The sequence below is a fragment of the Amphiura filiformis genome, chromosome 6, assembly GCF_039555335.1.
Source record: "Amphiura filiformis chromosome 6, Afil_fr2py, whole genome shotgun sequence".
Lineage (NCBI taxonomy): Eukaryota > Metazoa > Echinodermata > Ophiuroidea > Amphilepidida > Amphiuridae > Amphiura > Amphiura filiformis.
Window position 1 is genome coordinate 56,600,372 of NC_092633.1, and position 22,941 is coordinate 56,623,312.

General features: G+C 37.1%; 2 protein-coding genes across 2 annotated transcripts in view; one reads left to right on the forward strand and one right to left on the reverse strand.

The window, feature by feature from the left end:
• Positions 1-22,941, reverse strand: part of LOC140155696 (replication factor C subunit 4-like) — a 443,685-nt gene that overhangs the window by 88,416 nt on the left and 332,328 nt on the right. The gene's annotated exons all lie outside the window — the stretch shown is intronic.
• LOC140154640 (solute carrier family 2, facilitated glucose transporter member 4-like) lies at positions 15,370-21,583 on the forward strand. The gene is made up of 6 exons (XM_072177207.1): positions 15,370-15,388; positions 16,396-16,511; positions 19,056-19,215; positions 20,023-20,228; positions 20,488-20,598; positions 21,569-21,583. The coding sequence occupies exons 1-6, from the start codon at positions 15,370-15,372 to the stop codon at positions 21,581-21,583; spliced, it is 627 nt and encodes a 208-aa protein (XP_072033308.1).

Sequence of the window (22,941 nt, forward strand, 5' to 3'; positions counted from 1 at the left end):
AATCAAAATGTAGAAACTATATAACTTGCCAGTTATATACACATACCAGCATTGTTATTCTTCCCTGGGACAACAAAAATAAAGTTTGTATTTATTCATGAAGGCGTCGCCAACCAGAAGAACAATTTTGCTTTTCAGAAACGAATTCTTACTGAATTCTTGCTATTTTAACTTTAAGGCGACGAAAAAGAGCTTGTTCAACGAGCCCGACTGACCCAGATTTAAAAAACGGCCCGACCGATGGGCTCTACTTGAAAGGTCAGTCAGCTCGTAGAACAGATATTTTTCGTCGCCCAATACACGGTTTTTTTGCCTCATTATCACAAACCCCGACCATGATTGGGGGCACAAGCCGATTTTCTAAATCTTAATTCTAATTCAGATCGATTAGGTGGGGCACGTGCCCCTATGACGATACGCCACTGATAATGATAGATAATGATAGGGTGCATCAAATGGTGGCGCCAAGTGAGGGAATGGAGGGAAACTTCACCAAGTCAGAGATCTTCCATAAAACCAAACAATCGACAAAACATTTTCGCGGTAATTTTGCGGATATTTCATGATTTTCGACCCCCTTCTGAAATTCACTTTTCCCCCAATGCTCCCCCGGGAAATTTGTGGTGCCACCACTGGGTGCATCAACTAATCAGTAATGAAAATAATCAAAATGATGCACAAAAAGGCACCCACATATTTTAGGGCGTGGATTGTACAATTCAATGCGCAATGAATATTTGACATTTATTACTTACTTGCTCCAAACGTTTTATTTTGAAAAATAATATGACACTTTATCATTTTAATATTGCGCTGTACAATGATACAAAAATAGCAAGTAGTACGACTCCCAGAATAACACTTGGTAAATATTGATTGATAACTTGTCATTGTTCCAGTTTGATTTTTTCTTCCTCGTAGCAGTTTATTAATTACAATATTAAAATAGCCTATGATTTCCTTGCTTTTTAAGTAAATTAAATAAATACATGGTTCAACATTAAATATATGCATATTAATTGTTAAGTTAAATTGCGTATATTCTTTATTAATAATTTTACTTCAAAATGGCAATTAAAATTGAAATATTTCAGGTGGGTGTGGGGTGGTGAGATATTGCGAGATAGTAACAAGATAATGGCGAATGAACTAAACATAATATATATGGAGGGGTGACAATGAAAAGACTATAGTATTATTTAATCCATACATTCGATTTCCTATTTCCGAGATAAATAGAGCTGTTAATGCTACTTTTCGCCGTAGAACTAGTGATGTAACATGATTAATGACCATAGCAATAGGCGAATACATTTTTTGAATGTATTGGCATGCACTACAAGTAGGCTGCACTCATCGCCTGTCATGTCTGTGTATGTGTGCAATCATAGATTAAACATAATACCACTCTTTTCAAAGACACTAATACATGTGTGAGTGCTGTCAGCATAATGTGAAATTTCTATAGTATTACGATCCAGGTCTTTTGCTTTGATAATCCATGGTGCGATTACAGCGTACGTCTAGTGTGGGGCGATAAATTAAAAACAAATTGTATTCACCTATCGCTATGATAAGCGTAAGCGTTCAGTTAGGTAAAGCATCGTCTCTAGGCGTGAACAAAGGACAGTCACAATCATTGCTCCGGAGTTCTAACATCACTCTTAAAGGGGCATTTCGTGATCCACAGCCTCATCCCCACTTTTCTCAAAAAAAGTTGAGATTTTTATATCACTGGAAACCTCTGGCTACATAATGTTTATGTACAAAATATTTCTTGCAGATTAATTCGTTTAGCAAAGATATCGTGAAATTTGAATTTCGTTCTGGTGCACCAGAACGAAATTACAACGTATTGTCAATGGAGCAGTGTGATACACATAATCATGCATAACACTCCAACACAATATCGGAATCAACTGAAATTTTGGGAATATGCTTTTTTCGTGGATATATAAAGAAAAATGTCATAAAAAGAGGATGCTAGGATCACGAAATACTCCTTTAAACACGAAATAAAGAACTGAATACGATTATCAAATTACAACATGCGGTTACTTACTTTGATATTTTTGTATAGATAACCTTGCTGGGAAAAATGGCACGTTATAAGATCTTAAAAGGGAACCATGGTAACAGATCAACAAATGCTCCTCGAATTTGAGAAATATTCTCTACAATTTGACATTAATTAATTGATTAATCGTTGCGTTGAAACCATTCAACCTTTTTGTAGTTAACGACACTCTAGTTTGATCAAATTAAAATCTAGGCATACAAATAACACAAATTTCGTCAAGTTCCTAGATATTTTAACTTGACAAAAGGCAGTCTGGCAATGTCACATTATTTGGTGGATCTTGAAAAGTGTACAGAAAGAAGTCATAGGAACAGTAAAAAGCGATTTTTCCAAGGCGTTTGATTTAGTTGACCACACTATTCTCGTCGAGAAGATAATCTACATGGGAGTCCCTGGGACATGGTTCCTTGGATTTGTGACTTTCATAATAGACAGCAATAGGTTTAACAATGTTCTTTCAGATTATGTTTTTCTTCACTGGAGAGTCCCTCAAGGTACAAAACTTGGTCCATTAGTTTTACAAATTCTAACCAATGACGTAGCTGGCAACTTCTAGATGTTTAAAATATGATTCTATAATCTGTGATGTGGATGTCCTGATATTTGCGAAGAATTGAATTGGTTCACAGCAGGCTTTGCCGGAGGCTGATCTTGGATCAACTCACCAAATGGTCTGAAAATAATTAGCTCAAGTTAAATCCCTCGAAATGTTTTAGTAAAGACAATCAACAAGAATTTGGTTTTGAATTCCAATATATTGTTCACAAGCTCTAGCCTTTATGAGGGTACTTTGAGCGCTGGCAGTTGCAGGGTATAGATAATGTATGTTAAAGAAGGAGCAGATTATATTTTGAATTACAACAGGTATTCAGAAAAAGAGAATTCATCGAAACAATCACCCAAATCCGGCAAATGCACTATTATCGTCCCGCTCACAAAACAAGCTTATAAATATACTGGCATTAATGCATTGGTTATGTAAAGATATAATTTTGTGTTTCTGTCCTGCCGAATTTAAGTATCCGCTGGGTTTTGTAGTCGCTCAGCGACGAGCTACAAATGTTTGACCAGTCATTTTCAAAAGCGGCAATAAAGCAACAAAACATGGTGATGATAGTCAATCGCATCTCGCAAACAGGGGTGCGCTTGGAGTTGGATCATTTTGTATAAACACAGATAAGTCATTGTGTAATTATGCAAACAGAATAATTGTGCAAAATTTCTGAAAAATAAAGCGATATGATTTTCCAATCGTACAACACTGAATACAGATTATCAATTCTTGATTAAATTATCCTTTTTTTCTGAAATAATTTGTACTTAAGTGAACAAAAGATGACTCTAAAAGGTCAATTTCAAAATAACGGTAAATTCAACCCAGTTACTATGGTTACTGTTATAGCCTACGTGATTTACATAGAAAGGGAAGTGACAGTACACGAAATGCCTCGGGAAACAGTATTCTCGAATAATAACTTTGGGACAATTTTAGCCCGGGAATTGTAGGCTCCTTTTCTATAAGTATCCTTTATTAAAAGTACTATCTATATTTTCTTCGCTTAAAATTTTCCCTTTAAATTTGTTAAAACACTAACACGCAAAACAAAATAATAACAATTGCGTCATTAAACGACACTAAGTGAACGAAGTAATCGTGATAGCGCGCGATGTCACGTGATGGCGCTGTAGCCAATCATCACTCTTGCAAAATATACACTGCAAATTGATATCACGTGTTTACCTTGTGCTGTCCATTATATTGCGACAGAAAAACCGATACTACATAATCATTATGTTGAATCATCTTCTTATCTGCTATCTATAGAAAGCATGTCAAACAAAGTTAGAAAACAACCTTCACAAACCTTGGTCATTTTATTTGTAATTTTCCCTCTGATTACGATTCAATGAAATTCAAAGCATTTCATTTTGATAATGATTTATCTTAAAACATAAGCTATGTAATATTATTTGAAAAAACATTGAAAAGAACAAAGAAAATTCAAGTAGAAATAGAATTGAGTTTAGAGATCATGTGGTGTTACATGAAGTGGACAGTGGACTTTGACCTCGTGTCTGGTTCTCAATTCTTGGTTACGCATGCTTGTAAATATTGATATTTCAACAACGATCTGCCAAACATCTGTCAAGGGAACTGGGTTGTGTTATACATACCGCTTATTTAACGGTAAGATAAAAATCTATTAACAAAATATTTTGAAGAAAAAAATAAAGATGTTTTATAGGATCTTCAAATTGCAGTGTATATTTTCTAGTAGGCTATGTTTAAGACCAAATGTAATGCTGAGTTTGGACCAATAGTGTATCATTGCAAACATGCAATTGAGCAAACACGTGCATTGAGCCTTGAAAATTTCACTGCCCCTTTTCAACCAAATCAACTGAACAACTGTATTCTGCGCCAGAAAAGTATCCGAACACTTGGAAAATCCTAATTTTAAAACTAAACTATATTTAGGTAAATTATTTTTTAATAGATGCAATGTCGAATCCTGCACATTATGACACCCCATTGAATCCAAGGAGACCTCAATAAGTAAAGTTACAAGCATTTGATTAGACAAAGGTCCCGTTTTAAAAGTGACGAACTGGCCTATAGACGAATCCAAGGAGCCAAGTCATGGTCGTCCTTGCATCCTCTCTAGGTGCTAGGCGGCTTTTATTTGCACAATTGGACGCTCAAAACACCAGGTTGGTGCTAGCGGCTACCCAAAGATGTCCGACCAAATCCTGACCATGACTTGGCTCGTTGGATTCGTCTATACAACATGTAAAATGCGAAAATGTGCAACAAAGAGACAACACAGGATCAGATAGTGCATCTATTTAAAAACATAAATTTACCCATTATTATGGTTTGTTTTAGAATAAGGAATTTTCAGATACTTTTTACGCTACTGACCACCCTCTATTGTTATGCATGGCATGGTCGATCTGGAAGTCGATCGATAAATGTGGAAATCAACACAATTCTGAGATACACCTCTTTGCTTGAAATTATTTTTCTCCGTTAAATATAAAGCAATAATTGTATTTTTTTTTCAATAATGTCAAATAAAACCTTGGTTTTTGGATATACCTGTTTTGCTTTTGTGTTTTTTGGTTTTTGTTAATCATGGTGTTAAAATAGGCATGAAATTGTGTCGTTGTGTACTGGATTTGTAGTTTTTACAGACCTGTATTGGCCCACGAGCTTTTTTGGAATTAACTTTTTAGCATAGTACATGCTTTTTAAAAACGGGTATATTCGACCATGGAGTAGCAGAGAAGGAGAAAGCTCGCACACATTCTATTGTACAATCATAATTGCCGCCCTTTGAGGTTTTTCAGATCAACGTTTTGATTATGTAACACGATTATCACTTATAATCTTTTGTGTTGTATACTTGCATGGTCGCACACTTGTGTGCGCTATAAATATGATGAAACAGCATAAGTCATTCTAACTTGATGAAAATGATGCACATTATGCGTTACATCTCTTTTATTGGCTAGTTTAAAAGAGGGCTCAGGACGCGGTTTATTTTGAAACCTCGGGGGAGGAACAATTGTTAAAGTTTTGGGTAAACAAATAAAATCGGACCAACCCGGGCAGTACCGGGCAACACTGAGATACATCTCGTTTGATAGGAGTATAATTCAACTCATCAATGCGCAATTTATTTTAATAAGATCTTCGTATTTTTAAAACAGTGGTTAAAACAATTTTACCCGTCCTTAAAATGTGTGTGAACTGCACTATTCCATAATAAACTGTTTAGAAACATTCTGGAACAACATGTTTCAACATATTAATCGTAAAAAACATATATTAAATGAAATATGAATATTCAAGTTCAACAGCTAAGTAAATGTATGCGCATCCATAATACATGTTTTGCGCATACGTGATTTACTTGTTACTAAATATGAACCCCCCATGAGACGGAGTCATTCCAGAAATTATCGGCGATGATCATTAGATCAAAGGTATATCTGTCTCTATTGTGTATACAATAGGATTCACGTAATGAGCTTAACGCGAGCTCACTCCTTCTCTACTACCTTCATGATTCGACAGGCACATCACTCCGAAAGCTGAGTGCCCCCGGATAATGGATTAAATCATATTGCAATGTTATTGAGATATGTAAGGTTATTCTTTTCACAGGTTTGACCTCTATAAAATGGACACAACAAGTAATCATGACGTGGAATCAACCTGCAATCAACACTATGAGAATAAGGTAAAACTGTTTTAAACAGTAAAATATCTTTCTTTCACTGGCCTACATTAAAGGTGGTACTGTGGTACTACACCTCTTGATAAATTTGTTACTATTTTTGCATTATTCTCAACAAATAATAACACACTGGTAACAAAAGTTATGTGGCAAGGATTCCAGTTACTACACTGGAATTTCAGTGACTCAAGACAACCGGCACGTTATTTATGATAAGAAAAGAGGAATGTACCTTATTTCTTAACATGAACCACTTGTCTTTAATCACTGAAATTTCAGTGAAGTAATTGGATTATTTGCCCCTATAATACAGTAAGCCAAAAAATTATGGTATACCAGTAACTGTTATATTCACTCCCTGTATATCCTAAACAAAGACAGATATATCACAATTGAAATTGTTCAAGAAATAAAGACACGACGGTCCAAAATCCAAGGAAGATGCCAAGTTTAAAAGTTGCAGTTTGCTACATTGCATAAGGTACATTCCTCTTTTCTTATCACAAATAAAGTGCCGCTTGTCTTGAGTCACTGAAATTCCAGTGTAGTAACTGGAATCCTTGCCACATAACTTTTGTTACCAGTGTGTTATTATACTCAACTAATTTCAACAAATAAGGTCTTAAATCAGAGCTAAAAAGTACAGGTATTGGCTGCTTGTTTTAATTTTGACATATTTGTCTTTATTTAGGATATACAGGGGTGAACACAACTTGTACCTTAATTTTTTGGCTCACTGTATACGTAACTTTTGCTACCAGTGTGTAGTTATTTTTTGAGAAAAATGCAATATTAGCAAACAAACATCTGTTTATAAAAATGAAACATTATTTGCTCTGAAGAAACATGTACATGAAATTACAACCAAGTTTTGTTCATTAAATATGTCTTTTACACAATTCATTAAATATGTTTGGCGATTCATCATTAATATCATGGAACACAAACACACCAAGTTACTACTCATAAGAGTTTTATAGCATTTTTTTAATTCAAGATAAAAGTTATTCAAAGGGCGATGTCCTAACGCCATGAATAAGTAAAGATAAAAAGGGAACAATGGTTTGCATTAACATTAATTAATCATTGATTTTTGTACACAGCTGGCAACATGTGAACAATTACAAAATGGCAAATTACATCAAACAACAGAAAACAATATGTCAAATACGAATGAGGAGAATATAGGATCGACACGACCCACCCACAAGGTAAGAGAACCCAGAAGAATATGAGATATGAACATGTGAAGCACGGTGGCCTGATTGTCAGGGCGTTCGACGCACGACCACTGTGTCGAACCCAGTCAGGGCCAACGTATTCTGTCATTGGGTAAGACACTTTATCTTGCTTGTCCCACCTTCCCATGTGCAAAATGGGGAGCTGTTAGGGGCTCACACCGGCACGATTATTGTTGGCTCCCAAATGATGTGATATATCTCAGCAGGAACGAAATAAATTGAAAGTGATTTGATATCCATTGAATTACGTGAAGAGATATATAAATGACCACATCTATTTATTTTATTTATAAATCTGAGACAAAGGGTAGGGAAAAGAATTTCATAACGAATTAAATACTCGGACATAATGTAATACAAAAAAATGATAATAATAAAAAATAAACACGGGAGGGTAATATGTAAACATTCTACACAATATTGAAGAGATTCATCAGGATTGTCTATATAAATTACTACTAGAGTTCTCATAACAAATCCAGGTACTCACAATTAGTAGTGACGTTTCGCAACCTTACTTGCTGGTTGCTTCTTCTTGACTGAGCTGTATCTAATACTAGCACTTGCTGTCGAGAAAGGTTGCGAAACGTCACTACTAATTGTGAGTACCTGGATTTGTTATGAGAACTCTAGTAATAATTCTACACAATAGTAAACTGTTCTATAGTTGATATAAAACTTAATACAGATAAGAGATTCCAATTGTTTTGATACGGATATTGCTGTATTATGGTGAAGTTCAATTAAAAATAAAAATAATAATGTTAGCGTTAAGACAAAAATGAATCCTTTGAATATGTTGGAACGTATTCATATTTACAACCAGTATTAACAATTTAATGCAGGAGCTCCAAGGCAAGTTAACTTTATGGTTGGCTCTAAGTACTTTGGCAGTATCGATAGGAAGTGGGAGTCAGATGGGGTATAATGGCAGTGGTATATCTGTACCAGCCCCGGTAGGTATTCACCCAGATATAATACCCCATAATCCTAAGAAACGTTACATCATCATCATCATCATCATCATCATCATTATCATCATCATCATCATCATCATCATCATCATCATCATCATCACCATCCTTCATGCACAGTGATCCTTGGCAAGTGCGGCTATATATATGTGACCGTCCACGGCGAATGAGCCGTAAATTCCTCCCCCGGTCAATTTTGTTTTATTTCGTGTTTAAAAAATAAACACCATAAACTTAAAATGGTATATCATTTGACTTCAAACGATATCCAGAAGCGGAGTTATGGTTAATTAAACTTTGCTCCTTCAACAAAATTATAGCTTTTTTCGTTTCTATGTGTGTCTCTTTTTCCACATTGCTGGCAATAAATATCAAACAGTCATAATTGGCGGTCATTTCAAATCATCCCCAAGTCAACGAGGTTTAAGAAGGTTTTCTCATTGTTAATTGTTGGTTATGCATACTTATACAAATAACCCACCACTTGAAAAGGATTAAGCAAAAGCAAACAAAGACCAGAGTTATTAAAAGTTCTATAGCCATCTAAGGTAGAAGCTTATTATCCACTTCAATAATAGGATTATTGATTGGTGTTGTGACTATCAAAATAAGACAGATGTCGCCGCCAGCTTTAGTGACCGATGAATACGACCTTCGTACACATTTTACACCATAACTCAGAATACAATTTAGGGAATTTACGGCTCGTTTGTGCTGCCGGGTCACATATATCTGTTCTGCTTGAATTCCCTCTTCATACTCAGTGGGGCACTTTACTCCTGGGGGCATTAAGTGAATTTCAAAAGGTGAAATTTTGTAATTTTGGGTTTTACTGGGGGCAACAGGGGCAAGAGTTCTGACTGGGGGGCATTTCCCTCATGCCCCCCGTGGCGCCGCCACTGTTCATACTATGTGCCTGGATGTCCCGGCTTTCTTTTGGCATGAATTGGCCTGTAGAGAGCATACACATCCCAACACGAAAAAATGAAACTGACAAAATCTGAAACACATCCAACACGTATTTGCCGGCAAACGGCGACTGTGTATGTTACTATCCAAACGCGGAAGTGTTTTTTTTTAATTTTCTGTGCCTGTCCGGGGACGTTGACGCGCTTGACACAAATTATGCACAATTGTTGTTGTTGGGTGTTTTTTTTGTGTTTGTTTTTTTAATCATATCAACCGGGGACTGATTTTTAAATCAACAATAGAGGACGCACTTTCAAATGCATTATGCTGTTTGTAGACAATATACTAAAAGTACACATCTCAGCTAAACTGGGACGGTCCCCGGTTACAGTAACGTCCGCGGTTGGCCGGCAAACACATACGCACCCCTAACAACCCACCGCACATACCCCTAGAATACACCCACCTACACACCCCCTACATACACCCACAACCCAATACACCCCTATATCGCGCTTCACTCATCCAACACACCCCCACACACAGTTATAATTTGCACGCATATCTCTTTTTTTCTTTATTCATTATCTTAATTGAACCTGTCCTGTAAAATTAATTACACCCCTTCACACACAACCCTATACACGCATATCATTTTTTTTTTTTAATTAAATATCTTAAGGGAAGGGGTATGAACGTTTGGACAGTATTTATTGTGGGACATTAGATCACATCAGACATATCGAATTGCATTCTGAATACGAAGAATGGCCTTCTGATATCAAATAACTTTGATTTTTTGATTTGTATTATATCGTGAATTTCATAAAATGAAAATTATTTGATATCAGAAAGACATTTTCAGATTCAGAATGCATTCCATAGGTCTGATGTGCTCTCATGTCCCACAAAAAATGCTGTTGAAACGCTCAAAACGCTCATTCCAGATCCCTTAATTGAACCTGTCCTGTACAATAAATTACACCCCTTCACACACATTTCTAATTTACACGCATATCATGCTTATATATTAACTTAAGTGCTGGGATGTGAACGTTAGGACAGTATTTTTTGTGGAAAATGAGAGCATATCAGACATATCAAATTGCATTCTGAATACGAGGAATGTCCTGGCCTCCTGATATCAAATAATTTAATTTTTTGAAATTCTTGATATAATACAAATGTTATGATAAATTATAAATTATTAAAAATTAATATTTTTGACATTTAGTAGTCCTCGAAGTAAACTTTATAAATCTAGTGATATGCACTTAAAGTGTATGTAGCTGGGAGGAAAAGCCGTCCATCGTTTGAAAATTTGGACGACTTTTCTTCCCAGTACATGTCATTAGATTTATAATGTTTACTTCAAGGACTGTTAAATATAAAAAATATATTTAGAATATCAATTTTTAATAATTTGCCATCAAATTTGTATTATATCGCGAATTTAATTGAATTCCTATCAAGTAAAATAAATATCACTATCAATTTTGCCTTCACAGTAAACACAAAACGGGTTCAAAACGTTTTTTACGGGTTATATTTTGGGTTTGGGTTTTGGTCAAACGTTTTAATAAAAATCGGGTTTTATAAAGGTCATGAAAACATTTTAAAACGTTTTGTATGGAAATACACTACAACAACAGTTTTAAAATGATGTCAAAATGTTATTTCAATGTTTTCATTTGGCGCTGCTTTAGGATCCATGTTGTCTGGAACATTGAGCGATGTATATGGCAGGTTAGTGCGAATTTAGTTTAAACATATCTAACAAGGGGGTTGTAGATGCAATTCCCTTTCGGATTTCTTCCTGGCACCGTATGCTCAAGCAAACCGCCAAATGGCTCAATGTAATCATTGTCCGACCACCCGTGTACTCATTTAGCGACAAATATGACCCTACCACTTCCTCGACAAGACTTTCACATTCCTTTTACTACACAGTGGCTCCGGAATCGGGGGCCTGCCCCCCCCCCCCCCCCACCCCAATAATTTTGATCAGGTCCCAAGCTCCAATAATCCGAGGTAAAATTCTTAATTTTAGGGTAAAATTCATAATTTTAGGATCAAATTCATAATTTTAAGATAAATTTCATAATTTTAGGGTATGATTAAAAATGTAAGGTACAATTCATGTAAAAATGTATATATTTCAAAAGCTTCAAGAGGCATACCCCCTCCAGCACCCACCCCTTCAGCGTTTCGCGCCACGGAGCAGGCGAAAAAATCCCCCCCCCCCCCCCATATTCCAAATCTTCCGGAGCCTCTGTTATAGGCTCGTGAATATGAATACAATGAATCATACTTATATAATAAATCTAAAGTCAATTCTATTTAGATTTACCGAGGATTGAACCGGCCACCTGTCCTATCAAACTATACTTTATTTGTAAATTATCTCCTCAGGAAAACGTGTATTCTTTATGCCAATATCTTATCATTGGTAGCTGCCTTATGTATGGGTTTATGTCAAGTCGCAGATATTTACGGCTTGCTTGTCTTAGGGAGATTTATTATCGGTGTTTATGGAGGTAAGTAAAACTACTCGTACTATTTAATAACAAAATACTTTTTAGGGCATTAATCCCATTTTCCCCGTTTGAGTGATTAATAATGTATTGCAAAGTCAAAGGGAAGGCAAACGAATTTAGAATACTCTTGTGCCAAGTATCCTAGATGACTAGTGATTTTGATTGGATGGAGTTAAAATCAGTATGTTCATTTGAACACTTATGGTAGAACAACAGTTAGCATGGCAAGTCGCACAAAAGAAATGTGCGTGCAATCCAAAAACAACTGGACAAGAAATGTTTTTATCCTTCCGTAATTAACATCTGGCTGTCAAACTGAACTAAAAAAAAATATATAAATTGCTACTTTGGTCCTATTGGACTCTTTTGTCAACACTCAAACAATTACAATGTCATGCTCAAGAAAAGTTAACTTGGTCAGACAAATAAACAAATAAACACTCTTAACTACTGACTCTATCCTAAACGTGCTGACGCCTCCAATACTCCCATTCCTCAGTACAACTTCAGTTCCACTCTTTCCTGTTTTTCCTGCTCTAGTTCTGATGTTCTCTCTCTCATCCAAAAGCTTAACAACAATTCTGCTGCTGGGATGGACGGTATCACTAGTCGTATGCTGAAAAACACAGCTCCTTCTATTTGCCCCATCCTCTGCAGACTTTTTAATCTGTCGCTCATCACCGGCAGAGTCCCTGATGCCTGGAAGGTCTCGCGTGTTATTCCCATCTTTAAGGCCGGTGACCCCCATGCTGTCACCAACTACAGACCAATATCTCTCCAACCAATCTGTGCTAAACTGCTGGAAAAAATCATCCACCGTAACATCTTGGATCACCTTGCCAGCAATGACATCCTCACCAAACGCCAGTTCGGGTTCCTTCGTAAATCATCAACATCCGATGCCCTAATCACTGCCCTTCATGATTGGTATGGTTCTATTAAAGACAGGAAGAGTATTGTTATGGCCCTTTTCGACCTATCAAAGGCCTTTGATCGTGTTCCCCACCACCCACTACTTCGGAAACTTGGTGCTGTTGGGTTAACAGGTCCTATTCTCTCCTGGCTCAAATCATATCTCTCTAATAGGTCCCAGCTGGTTGCTGTGCATGGCGTTGACTCTGACCCTGTCCCTGTTATTTCTGGTGTGCCCCAAGGCTCTGTCCTTGGGCCTCTACTATTTCTTGTCTATATCAATGATCTTTGTATTTCTAACTTTTCTTCCAATAGCTCTCTGGCCCTATACGCTGATGATACTACTCTCTATAAGCCTCTTTCTCATTCTTCTGACCTGTCTGACTTCCAAGCTGATATCAACACCATCCACGGCTGGTTCATTAACAACCATTTCTCTGCCAATGTTCCAAGACAAAGGCCATGGTTATCACCACCAAAAAGAACCCCTACCCGGACATGCAACTTTACCTCGACAACCAAGTTATTGAGAGGGTGTCCTCAGCGAAATTTCTTGGTATTTTGATTTCTGACAGCCTCTCCTGGTCTCTTTATATCGACCATATATGTCAGAAAGCTCGTCGCACAATTGGTTTTATCCATAGGGTATTCTCCAGTGCTCCCATCTGCACCCGTCGCATCCTTTATCTTGCGATTGTTCGCCCAATCTTGGAATATGTGACCGAACAGCACGAATGAGCCGTAAATGTCCTCAATTGTATTCCGAGTTACAGTGTAAAATGGGCATGAAGGTCGTATTCATTGGTACCTCAATTTGGTGCTACGTGTACCTCATTTAATGAGATACACGTAGCACCAAATTGAAATACCTATGAATATGACCTTCATGCCCATTTTACACTGTAACTCGGAATACAATTGAGGACATTTACGGCTCATTCGTGCTGTACGGTCACATATGGTAGTGTCACATGGCATCCTTTAAACACTACCCTGACCAATCGCCTTGAGGCTTGTCAGCGTTTCGCCGCCAGTCCTGGAATCTCAGCCACGAGGACCTTCTCCTGAAGTCTGACCTTCCCTTGCTCTCCAAACGCAGGGACTATGCTACTCTCTGTCACCTGTATAAGATCCTCCATCATCTTTCCTCCTCTCCTAACCCTTACAACCCTCACCCCGGCCTTCACTCCGTAACCTGAACTCCCAAGCCATCGTTCCTCCTTTCCGTCGTCTGACCTTGTGCCAAAAATCCTTTTACCCTTATGCTCCGACACTCTGGAACTACCTCCTGAGGACATTATCCAATGTAAATCGCTGTATTCCTTCAAGTCAGCCCTTCGTGCCCATCTTGGCTAGCCAGTTCCGTTTGGTGTTTGTTTATTCTGTGTTTTTGGTTTAAGTTATATATTTATTTTTGTTGTTTTGATGTTTTGGCCTCCCTTTAATTTATTGCTTTTGCAATATTGGGCTGTGCCTGGCCCACGGGCCGAATGGTATAAATAAATAAAAAAATAAATAAAAAACGTTGTTCGGTGGTCTGTGATGGTTTAACTTGGATCATCCAAATCCATTTGGTTATGTCGGTGAAGAACTTTAGAAGGCTCTTGTTATAGCATCCGCTGTCACACCATTTGCTCTTCCCGAGGTCGCACAGAATATCTGCGCGACTCAATTATAGAGCCTCCGGTGTGCTTACAGCACGTAACTTATTAGTCGCCTTCCAATTCCGATTCGCCTGAAAGGCAATTTTCATCGGTTGTATATACTTAGTATGAAAGATTTCCCATTTTATAATTAATTTCGAGAAAATTAATTAAATATAGGAGCAATATTTAATGATTTATTTTCTTTCAATCGTTAGTTCAACAGTCAAATGTTTCTCTTAAATGTTGAAGTCAATGCAGAAAGCTAAATTGAAAAAGGCATCCACATTTACTGACCTTGGACTATTGTCCTAGACGTTGCATGGGACATTCAAAATGTTTCAAAGTTGTAGTCGTTGGCTTTCATTAGCACTCAACAATATTCAACAGGAACAACTTCTTGAACTTTTCTTTTATCAGTTTTGCAAACAAGAACTGCTTCTACGTGGTGGTTCAAACCAGGTTCACCCAATTTCAAAGGTTAATTTCTAATTCTCAAAGTTGAAAAGTCTACTTCAAAGTCTTGCTGCATATTCTAATAGACTATAACCTTATACATTGTTATAAGAGTATTTGGTAAAAATACGAATGAAAAGGAAATTGAATTAACACTGCTGTGCTAGTTTTAAGTCGAATAGACACAATTAAGCTGTCCACACGTAAGCCGGGTCACATCATTTACATTTATAGAGTGTTTTTTATCCCATAGATACGCCAGAATGTTGGAATTTCACATGGAATTGAGGAATGGGAGGTAAATTTATGTCAGAAGTGCTGAAAAAAACTGCTAAAAAGAGATGCAGCTAACATAATGCATTCTATATTAAAGATGGCAGGAGATACAGAAAGTATTCCGTTAATTTGGGGGAAATATATAGAGCCTGCACACACGTTTATGGGTTTTATTACCAAAACTCTCTATTGCATGTTAGCGCACACGTTGTTAATATTCACAAAATGTTCTATGTATGGGGCATTATTTACGTTATAACGCTGTTTTGTTTGTTTGTTGCTTATTTCTAAAAGTCTTACACTAATGCATATGGTAAAATACACATGCATATGGTAATGAAGGCGTGATTTTAATAGCGGGTATTAGTGAATTCTGCACTTACAATAAATTCAGTAAAATAAATCCACGCATTACTCACCAATTTTCTTCACCAATTTCATATAACGCCGTAAAATAGATTAGAAAAGAAAATGATGTATATCGGCCTGACGCCATACTGTTGGTAGTTTCCATAATGACACACTTTGAGATCTGTACATTTGACGAAACTGATAATCGATTCTCGCAACGATTCTCTTAAACTTAGTTTCTAAGGGACGCGCCATTAGATACTCGGGGGGTAGGAAGTTGGGGTCGGGGAAAGAAATTAGTGAAATGAGTTTATGAGAATCAATTTTGATTCACGCTACGTTCGACGAAATTGTACCACACTGATGACACATCCCCCACATCCCATAGGATTACGTGTGGATAAACCCTAATTGTGACCATTCGACTTAAAACTGACGCCATTTTTTCAATTTTTTTTTTTTCAATCATATTTTTACCAAATACTCTTAGAAAGTCGGTCTTTCAGAATATGTAACAACAAGTTGAAACAGACTTTTCAGCTTAAAGAAATTAACCTTTGAGGAGTTTTGGACCACCCTGTATTTGCCATTTTTTATTTTAAACATTCTTCCTGATTGCGTAACCAATCAAGCTTGCTTGTGTAGTTGTGTTATTAAACCAGTTTCAATTTCTTTTGATGCACCTGCCCATTGTGTAGATCATTAATGTTATGTATATGCATGATATTTATGTATTTTCATATCATTTTCTCTGTCTGTGTTTATTTTTCAGGCTTTACATTTACTGTTATGCCATTTTACCTTGCTGAGATTTCCCCGATTAACCTACGTGGTTCCATCGGTGTTTTCAGTTCGTTGTGCAGAGCTCTTGGGAGCCTAATAGCTCATGTAAGTTTAGTGGGATATTCCATTTGAAAAACCGTGCTAATCCTGGGGAAGATTTAGCTATAGTCTTCCAGAGGGAGTATGGGTTTCAAATAGAATGGACAATTGTGGTTTACAGCAACTTTGAAAAAAATTTAGAATGCAGTTACGTTTTATACCCTTTATATAACACGACATTTAAACGTTTTCTAACTTTTTGCGAATGTTTTCGATAACGTTTTGTGTTTACTGTGATTACACGATAGCATTAATCTACTAGTTCTCGCACAAATTAAGTACTACAGAGTATTGACTTACACACATGTATTGACCTTAGCTGCTGCACCAAAGTTAAACTCCAATTTGGGGGTCAAAGATCATTAAGAAGTCGCTTCCGGTCATTTACAAAATATCTTTAAAATGTTCTCGTACAAATTAAGTAGTACAGAGATTGGACTTCCATACATGCATTGACCTCAGCTGGTGCACAACAGTTGAACTCCGATTTGGGTCAAAGGTCATTTAAGGTGTCATTTCCGGTCATTTACCAGATAACTTTAAAAATGCTGTTTCTCACATTTAAGTAATACAGATTTGAGACTTGGACATATACAGTAACCTTAGCTGACTCACGTTATCATCTAATTTGGGGTCAAGGGTCATTTAGGGGTCGCTTCCGGCCATTCACAAAATACCTTAAAATGCTAACCGCAGCACAAATTAAGTACAGAGATGCGACTTGCGTATACATTGACTTTAACTGATGCACAAAAGTTAAATTCCTAATAGGGAACGGCTACGGCTAGGTTCATAGCTATTGCTATATTGTGCTACAAACCGATCATGACCCGGGACAGATACACAGTGCAGCGTCACAAATACATAATTTGTCGGCTGTGTTTGTGCTCTGTGAGCGCAAATGTCCACCTAGTTCTATATTTGTCGCTTATTTATTGTTATAGAAAAATGATCAATCAGTAACGAATTTCTCAATATTTTATAATTTAGGATATATTTATTTTAAGGGGGTTAGTCCGATTTAACTATATAAAGTTTTCTTCTTGATTTGAATTACCTTTACCACCAATTCCCATCTGTGAAGTTTCATGCCGGTGATTCAATTCATTTTGATATGAGAGCTAAAAATGTAATTTTCTACCCCCATAGGAACTCTGTGTATTAATTGGTCGACCAAAAAGGTGCACATTTTCATTCATAACATTCAAACTAAATATCGTTGAGCCCTGAAATTTCACAGGGTGAATGAGGAAAGTAGTATTTTTCTTTTGATACCAAAATTTATACCGCTTCCGGTAAAAAAAAGGCTATTAGCGATCGGGCTATGCCCCTTTAACCAAGACTCTGGTTAGAATTTAGGGGTTACCAAGACTAGGATAATATAACACTCCATTAGTATAACATTATCGATACATTACTCGGTGGTCACTCGATAGTTGGCCCAACAATAACTTAGAAAATATTCTTGATCCTTCACACAGCTCAAAGAGTTTGCCATGATTTGCCATGGATAAGTTCTGTAGATTTAGTCCATTGACTAAGGTTAGTGACCATTGTTGAGGAGTTAAGAAGATAAATAAATGGCAGAAGCTATTCTATTGTAGTGGATATTTAACTTACAGTTATGTCAACATTTGGTTAATAATGATTAGGTGTTTCTGTTATAATCTAATCCACCCCAAAATCTGATTGCTATTATTATATGGGTTAAGGGATCTAAAATGAGCGTTTATTGCGTTTCGACAGTATTTTTTGTGGGACATGAGAGCACATCAGACCTATCGAATTGCATTCTGAATACGAAGCATGTCTTTCTGATATCAAATAATTTTCATTTTTGAAAATCACAATATAATACAAATTTTATGACAAATTATACAAATTTGATATTTTTCAAATTTTTGATATATAACAGTCCTCGAAGTAAATTATATAAATCTAATGATATATTCTTGAAGTGTATGTAGCAGGGAGCAAAAGCCGACGGTCAATTGAAAATTTTGACCTTTCATATTGAAGATATGGATTTTTTCCCAAAAGACCTAATTTTTTTTTGGTGTTTTGGGGAAAAAATCCATATCTTCAATACGAAAGGTCAAAATTTTCAATTGATCGTCGGCTTTTCATCCCACCTACATACACTTTAAGTATAAATCATCAGATTTATAAATTTTACTTCAAGTACTGTTAAATATCAAAAATATCAATTTTTAATGATTTGCCATAAAATGTGTATTAAATTGTGAATTTCAAAAATCAAAATTATTTGATATCAGAATGACATTCTTCGTATTCAGAATGCAATTCGATATGTCTGATGTGCTCTAATGTCCCAAAATAAATACTGTCCAAACGTTCATACCCCAGCCCTTAATGCACAACAAAAGAATTGGATTTTCTTTATTGGGCGAATTATGATCGCGTGTCCACCAGTAATGATTTGACCAAGACCTGTGTAAGGCATCACGTTACGGGTTTAAAATGAACGGTTTATAATCACTTCGATTGGCTGTGTTAATTTTGATGTATTATTCATTTCTTTATTTATAGATATTGGGGTTTGCCTTCTTCTACTCACAAACGAAGTGGCCAATTCAGTTGTCATTGACGGCATGCTTTGCTGTAATTAACCTCATATTATTTCCATTCTGCCCGGAGAGCCCAAGGTGGTTGTTTATTACGCAAAACAGACGAGAGGATGGGATTAAAGGTTAGACCTTTTTGTAAAACCCTAACACCCATAGATACCCGGGTAGATACCACAAAATACCACGATGAAAACCACTTCGCATGCGTGAATCCCAGGGTCTGCGTTGACGCAACCACCCTACAGTTTGAACAGCCCGTAATCGGCGGGCCTTATCACATTGCAGATTAATATCAATATATTTTATTTTGAGAATTGCCTTGTGACATTTCGCCAGAAGCATCACAAAGTATTATTTAATTGAAGCCCTATACTTTGTCTACTTCCTTTGACACGCAAACTATAGACAATACAGGTCAACTATATAACTTTTGACGTCGGTCTACTTTTCGGCGTAGTGGTATAGGCCTAACAATTCCCACCGATTACGAGCTGATCAAAATAATAAGTGTTCCTTCTTTAACTTTCGATATCAAAAAGCAGCGTTGGGTGTTAGGGTTAAAGAAACTGCTTTGTCGAATGAGCGTGGAGAGGGGGTGTGTATGTGGGTATGGGTATGTGTGTCAGTTTGGGGATTGGTGTGAGTAGGGTGTGCGTGCGGGGGATAAGGGGTGGCGTGTGTAGTGATGTTGGGGTAAGTGAGGGATGAGTAGGGTGTATATAGGTGCGTGGGTGTAGATGTGTTAAACTCGTGGGTGTGGCGTGTGTGAGGGTGTCAGTGAGGTTGCGTGGACTAAACAAATTCCACCTAATATTACGCAGAATTTTAATAATTGATATCAAAATGTGGTTAGAAGGCCTTGATATTACAAATGTACAAAGTTTGCTGATGATAAAACAAAGCCTATTTTCTCTTGTCTTAACCCACAGCGTTGCAACTACTCAGAGGTCATGATACTGACATATCTGCCGAAATAGAAGAAATGAAAGCTGAATACCTCAAAAGTATTCAAGTTAGCGGCAATCAGACAATTGACACATTACAAATATTAAAATTCAAAAGACCTGAATGGAAGATGGCGCTCATTCTTGGATCTGTAGTGCAGATGGGAATACAATTTTCAGGATTTAGCTCAGTGAGTAGAATGGACTGTTCTATATATATTCCACACTCCCCCGTGGTAGAATTTGGTAATAGCTTCCATAGATGGCGTATTGTCAAAAACTGCTTTGACCAGCCCAAAAAGTAATTTTAGTTTTAAGTTTAAGAATCCAAGATCTAACTCTCACCATGCTTACTGAAACGTGACATCTAATGCTTGCTTATTGTCATTCAGTGACTTAGGAAGTCCTGTTTATTTTACATTTTAACATCGGGTTTTTTTCTGCACTCAGGTTATGATGTATACAACTGATATATATGAATCAGCAGGACTGGGTATGCGTGAAATAGCTTACGCTACGGTCGGACTAAGTTCGCTGAATGTAGTTATGACGGGGGTATCGGTAAGATGCTATATAAATATCGCAGTTATATGGAAACCTATTAAACTCAACTAACCATACTGTTACGTGCCGAGGTTGTAAAATGTGGTAAATAACATTTTAAGTAAGCAGTGGTAAATCACATTTATTTACAATGAACACAGGTATATTGCAAAGGTTGAGAAATGATACGAGCACCAATAGCTACATCAGTGGAGTGCGCGCGCAAACCACCAAGTAGAAGGAAGCCTGGGAGGTGCAGTCATAATTCCCTGGGGTGATCAATCCCAAGAAACCATGAATGACAACAACCCAGGATACTGAAAAAAATAAAGAAATGTGAAAAAAAAATTTTGTGAAAATTTCAAGACCCAAGTGAACAAATGTCCCCCCTTTAATTTTTGTAAGTGAACACGCTCAAAAATCTGAAGAAAGTTACCCATACCAACAATATGGCAAAAGACCAGGGATGGGTCCACGGGATCTCTTTTTAAAAGCAGAAATACCGATTTTAACCAAGATATTTACAAAGTGCAAACTATGCACCAACATGGAAAAATGGGCAAATTTGAAGTGTCTGTATCATTTCTGAAAAACAAGTTCTCGTACTAGAAAATGATTTACATTATCAAGTATTCCATTTGTACACCATGTTATAGTGTTTGTAGTGACACAATACATTACAAAGATTATTATGAACAGTACCCCAAATGGATTGGTATCTCCAAAAAAGGAGACAATTAGTTCTGTATCATAATACAATAATACATTTCACTGTGTCATCTATCTGAAGAAGAACATCATCCAGTGAAACCGCCACCTGTTGCAAGAACTTTCCATAGAGTATTTTGGAACTCTGCATAAAAGAAAGTCAGAAGTATGCACAAGGTGATTTAGAACACTTATATTATAAGACACTGCCAGAGTAAAAACTTCCATCCCTATTATAGTGTACGCTTTTTCTTGTTTGTGCATCTGCTCGTGCATACAGGTATCTTGTCTGTAGAAGTTTTGACAAACTGCTGACAAGAAGGATTAAGGTCAACAAACTTGACCCAACTATTGTCTTTTGTGGGAAAATTTTGCCATTTAACGCGATACTCTCAGGCATCATCTAGTGATGAGTATCGCTTTCCCACAATCTTTTCAATTTCAAAGTACACATTTGTTTGCGGGGCTGATTCACAATTATCTTTGTGCACTGGCGCTGTAGTGTCCTGATCTGGTACAGAGCTTGTCATTTCCTGGCGCTACCCTATGGATTACTTTGTCAGGTGCAGCGGACACCTGACCTGTACCACTTTGTCGTGGAGAATCATTTTTCTCTGTTTGTACAGGTTGGTTCATGTCAGATGGGTGTGTCATATTGTCCGCAGGCTGTGCCTGCCCACATTCATCTAACTGGTTATCTGGACGTCTCTGAACTGCCGGTTTCAGGCGATTAACATGAATCAGGCCAGTAATTAGCATATTAATTGAAGCGTCTATTGTCGTCCCAATTTGCGTAGTCCACAAAGAGTGTAACCAATCCTCAACATCTTGATGTGAGCCTTTAAAGGGGGTCGGTTTGAATGCGTTTTGACACGCCATTTTGTGGCAGGTAACTCAAGATCTAACTGGACAGTTAATTAATAAGTCATCATCATGGTCATGAAAGTTATATCACTTTAAACACTGCGGGGATAGCTCTTACGGTATCGGTGCATGGTGAGTCCTGCATGCCTGAGTCACTCGCTTGGCTTGGGCTTGGCTGCGTGAGGTACCGTGTACGTACATATATACAACTTAAAAAGTCATAATCGCCGGAAATTCTCCACCATATGTTGCGTGCCGAGGTTCGGGGCCACAACGACAAAAGGGTGATGACCAGAATAACACAAATTGGTTTACGACGGGGTTTCATGGTTTATTTTATTATTTTGGTTTTATTATTCATCTTAATCACTAACACATGCGGGATTCCATCGATCTTTTCTCCTCTTTTTGATCCCGCCTTACCGGGGGAGAACCCAACAAGAAAAATCGGAAGAACCCGCTATGGCTGGAGGGGGCGCACGACCATATATCTCCACAATACTATTTCTACCTATTACATCTATTTACTAACCTACCTACCTACCTACCTACCTATGTACGATGTACCTACCTACCTACCTATCTACCCACCTACCTACCTACTTACCTACCCATACGTACCTATTGTATACCTACCTACATACATACATACATTACCTTCCTACATACCACCTACCTACCACTACCACCTGACAATAGCTACAGACCTCTACAGTAGGACATAGAGTCCTTGTATTTTGATCATGCAACCATAAGATAGTACGTTACATAAATTCGATTTAAAATAGA

Excerpts from the sequence above, each read along its gene's own strand:
- LOC140154640 (XM_072177207.1), top strand. Across the intron at positions 16,512-19,055 it reads TTGGGAGCCTAATAGCTCAT|ATATTGGGGTTTGCCTTCTT; the intron begins GTAAGTTTAGTG and ends CTTTATTTATAG. Across the intron at positions 19,216-20,022 it reads ACGAGAGGATGGGATTAAAG|CGTTGCAACTACTCAGAGGT; the intron begins GTTAGACCTTTT and ends CTTAACCCACAG.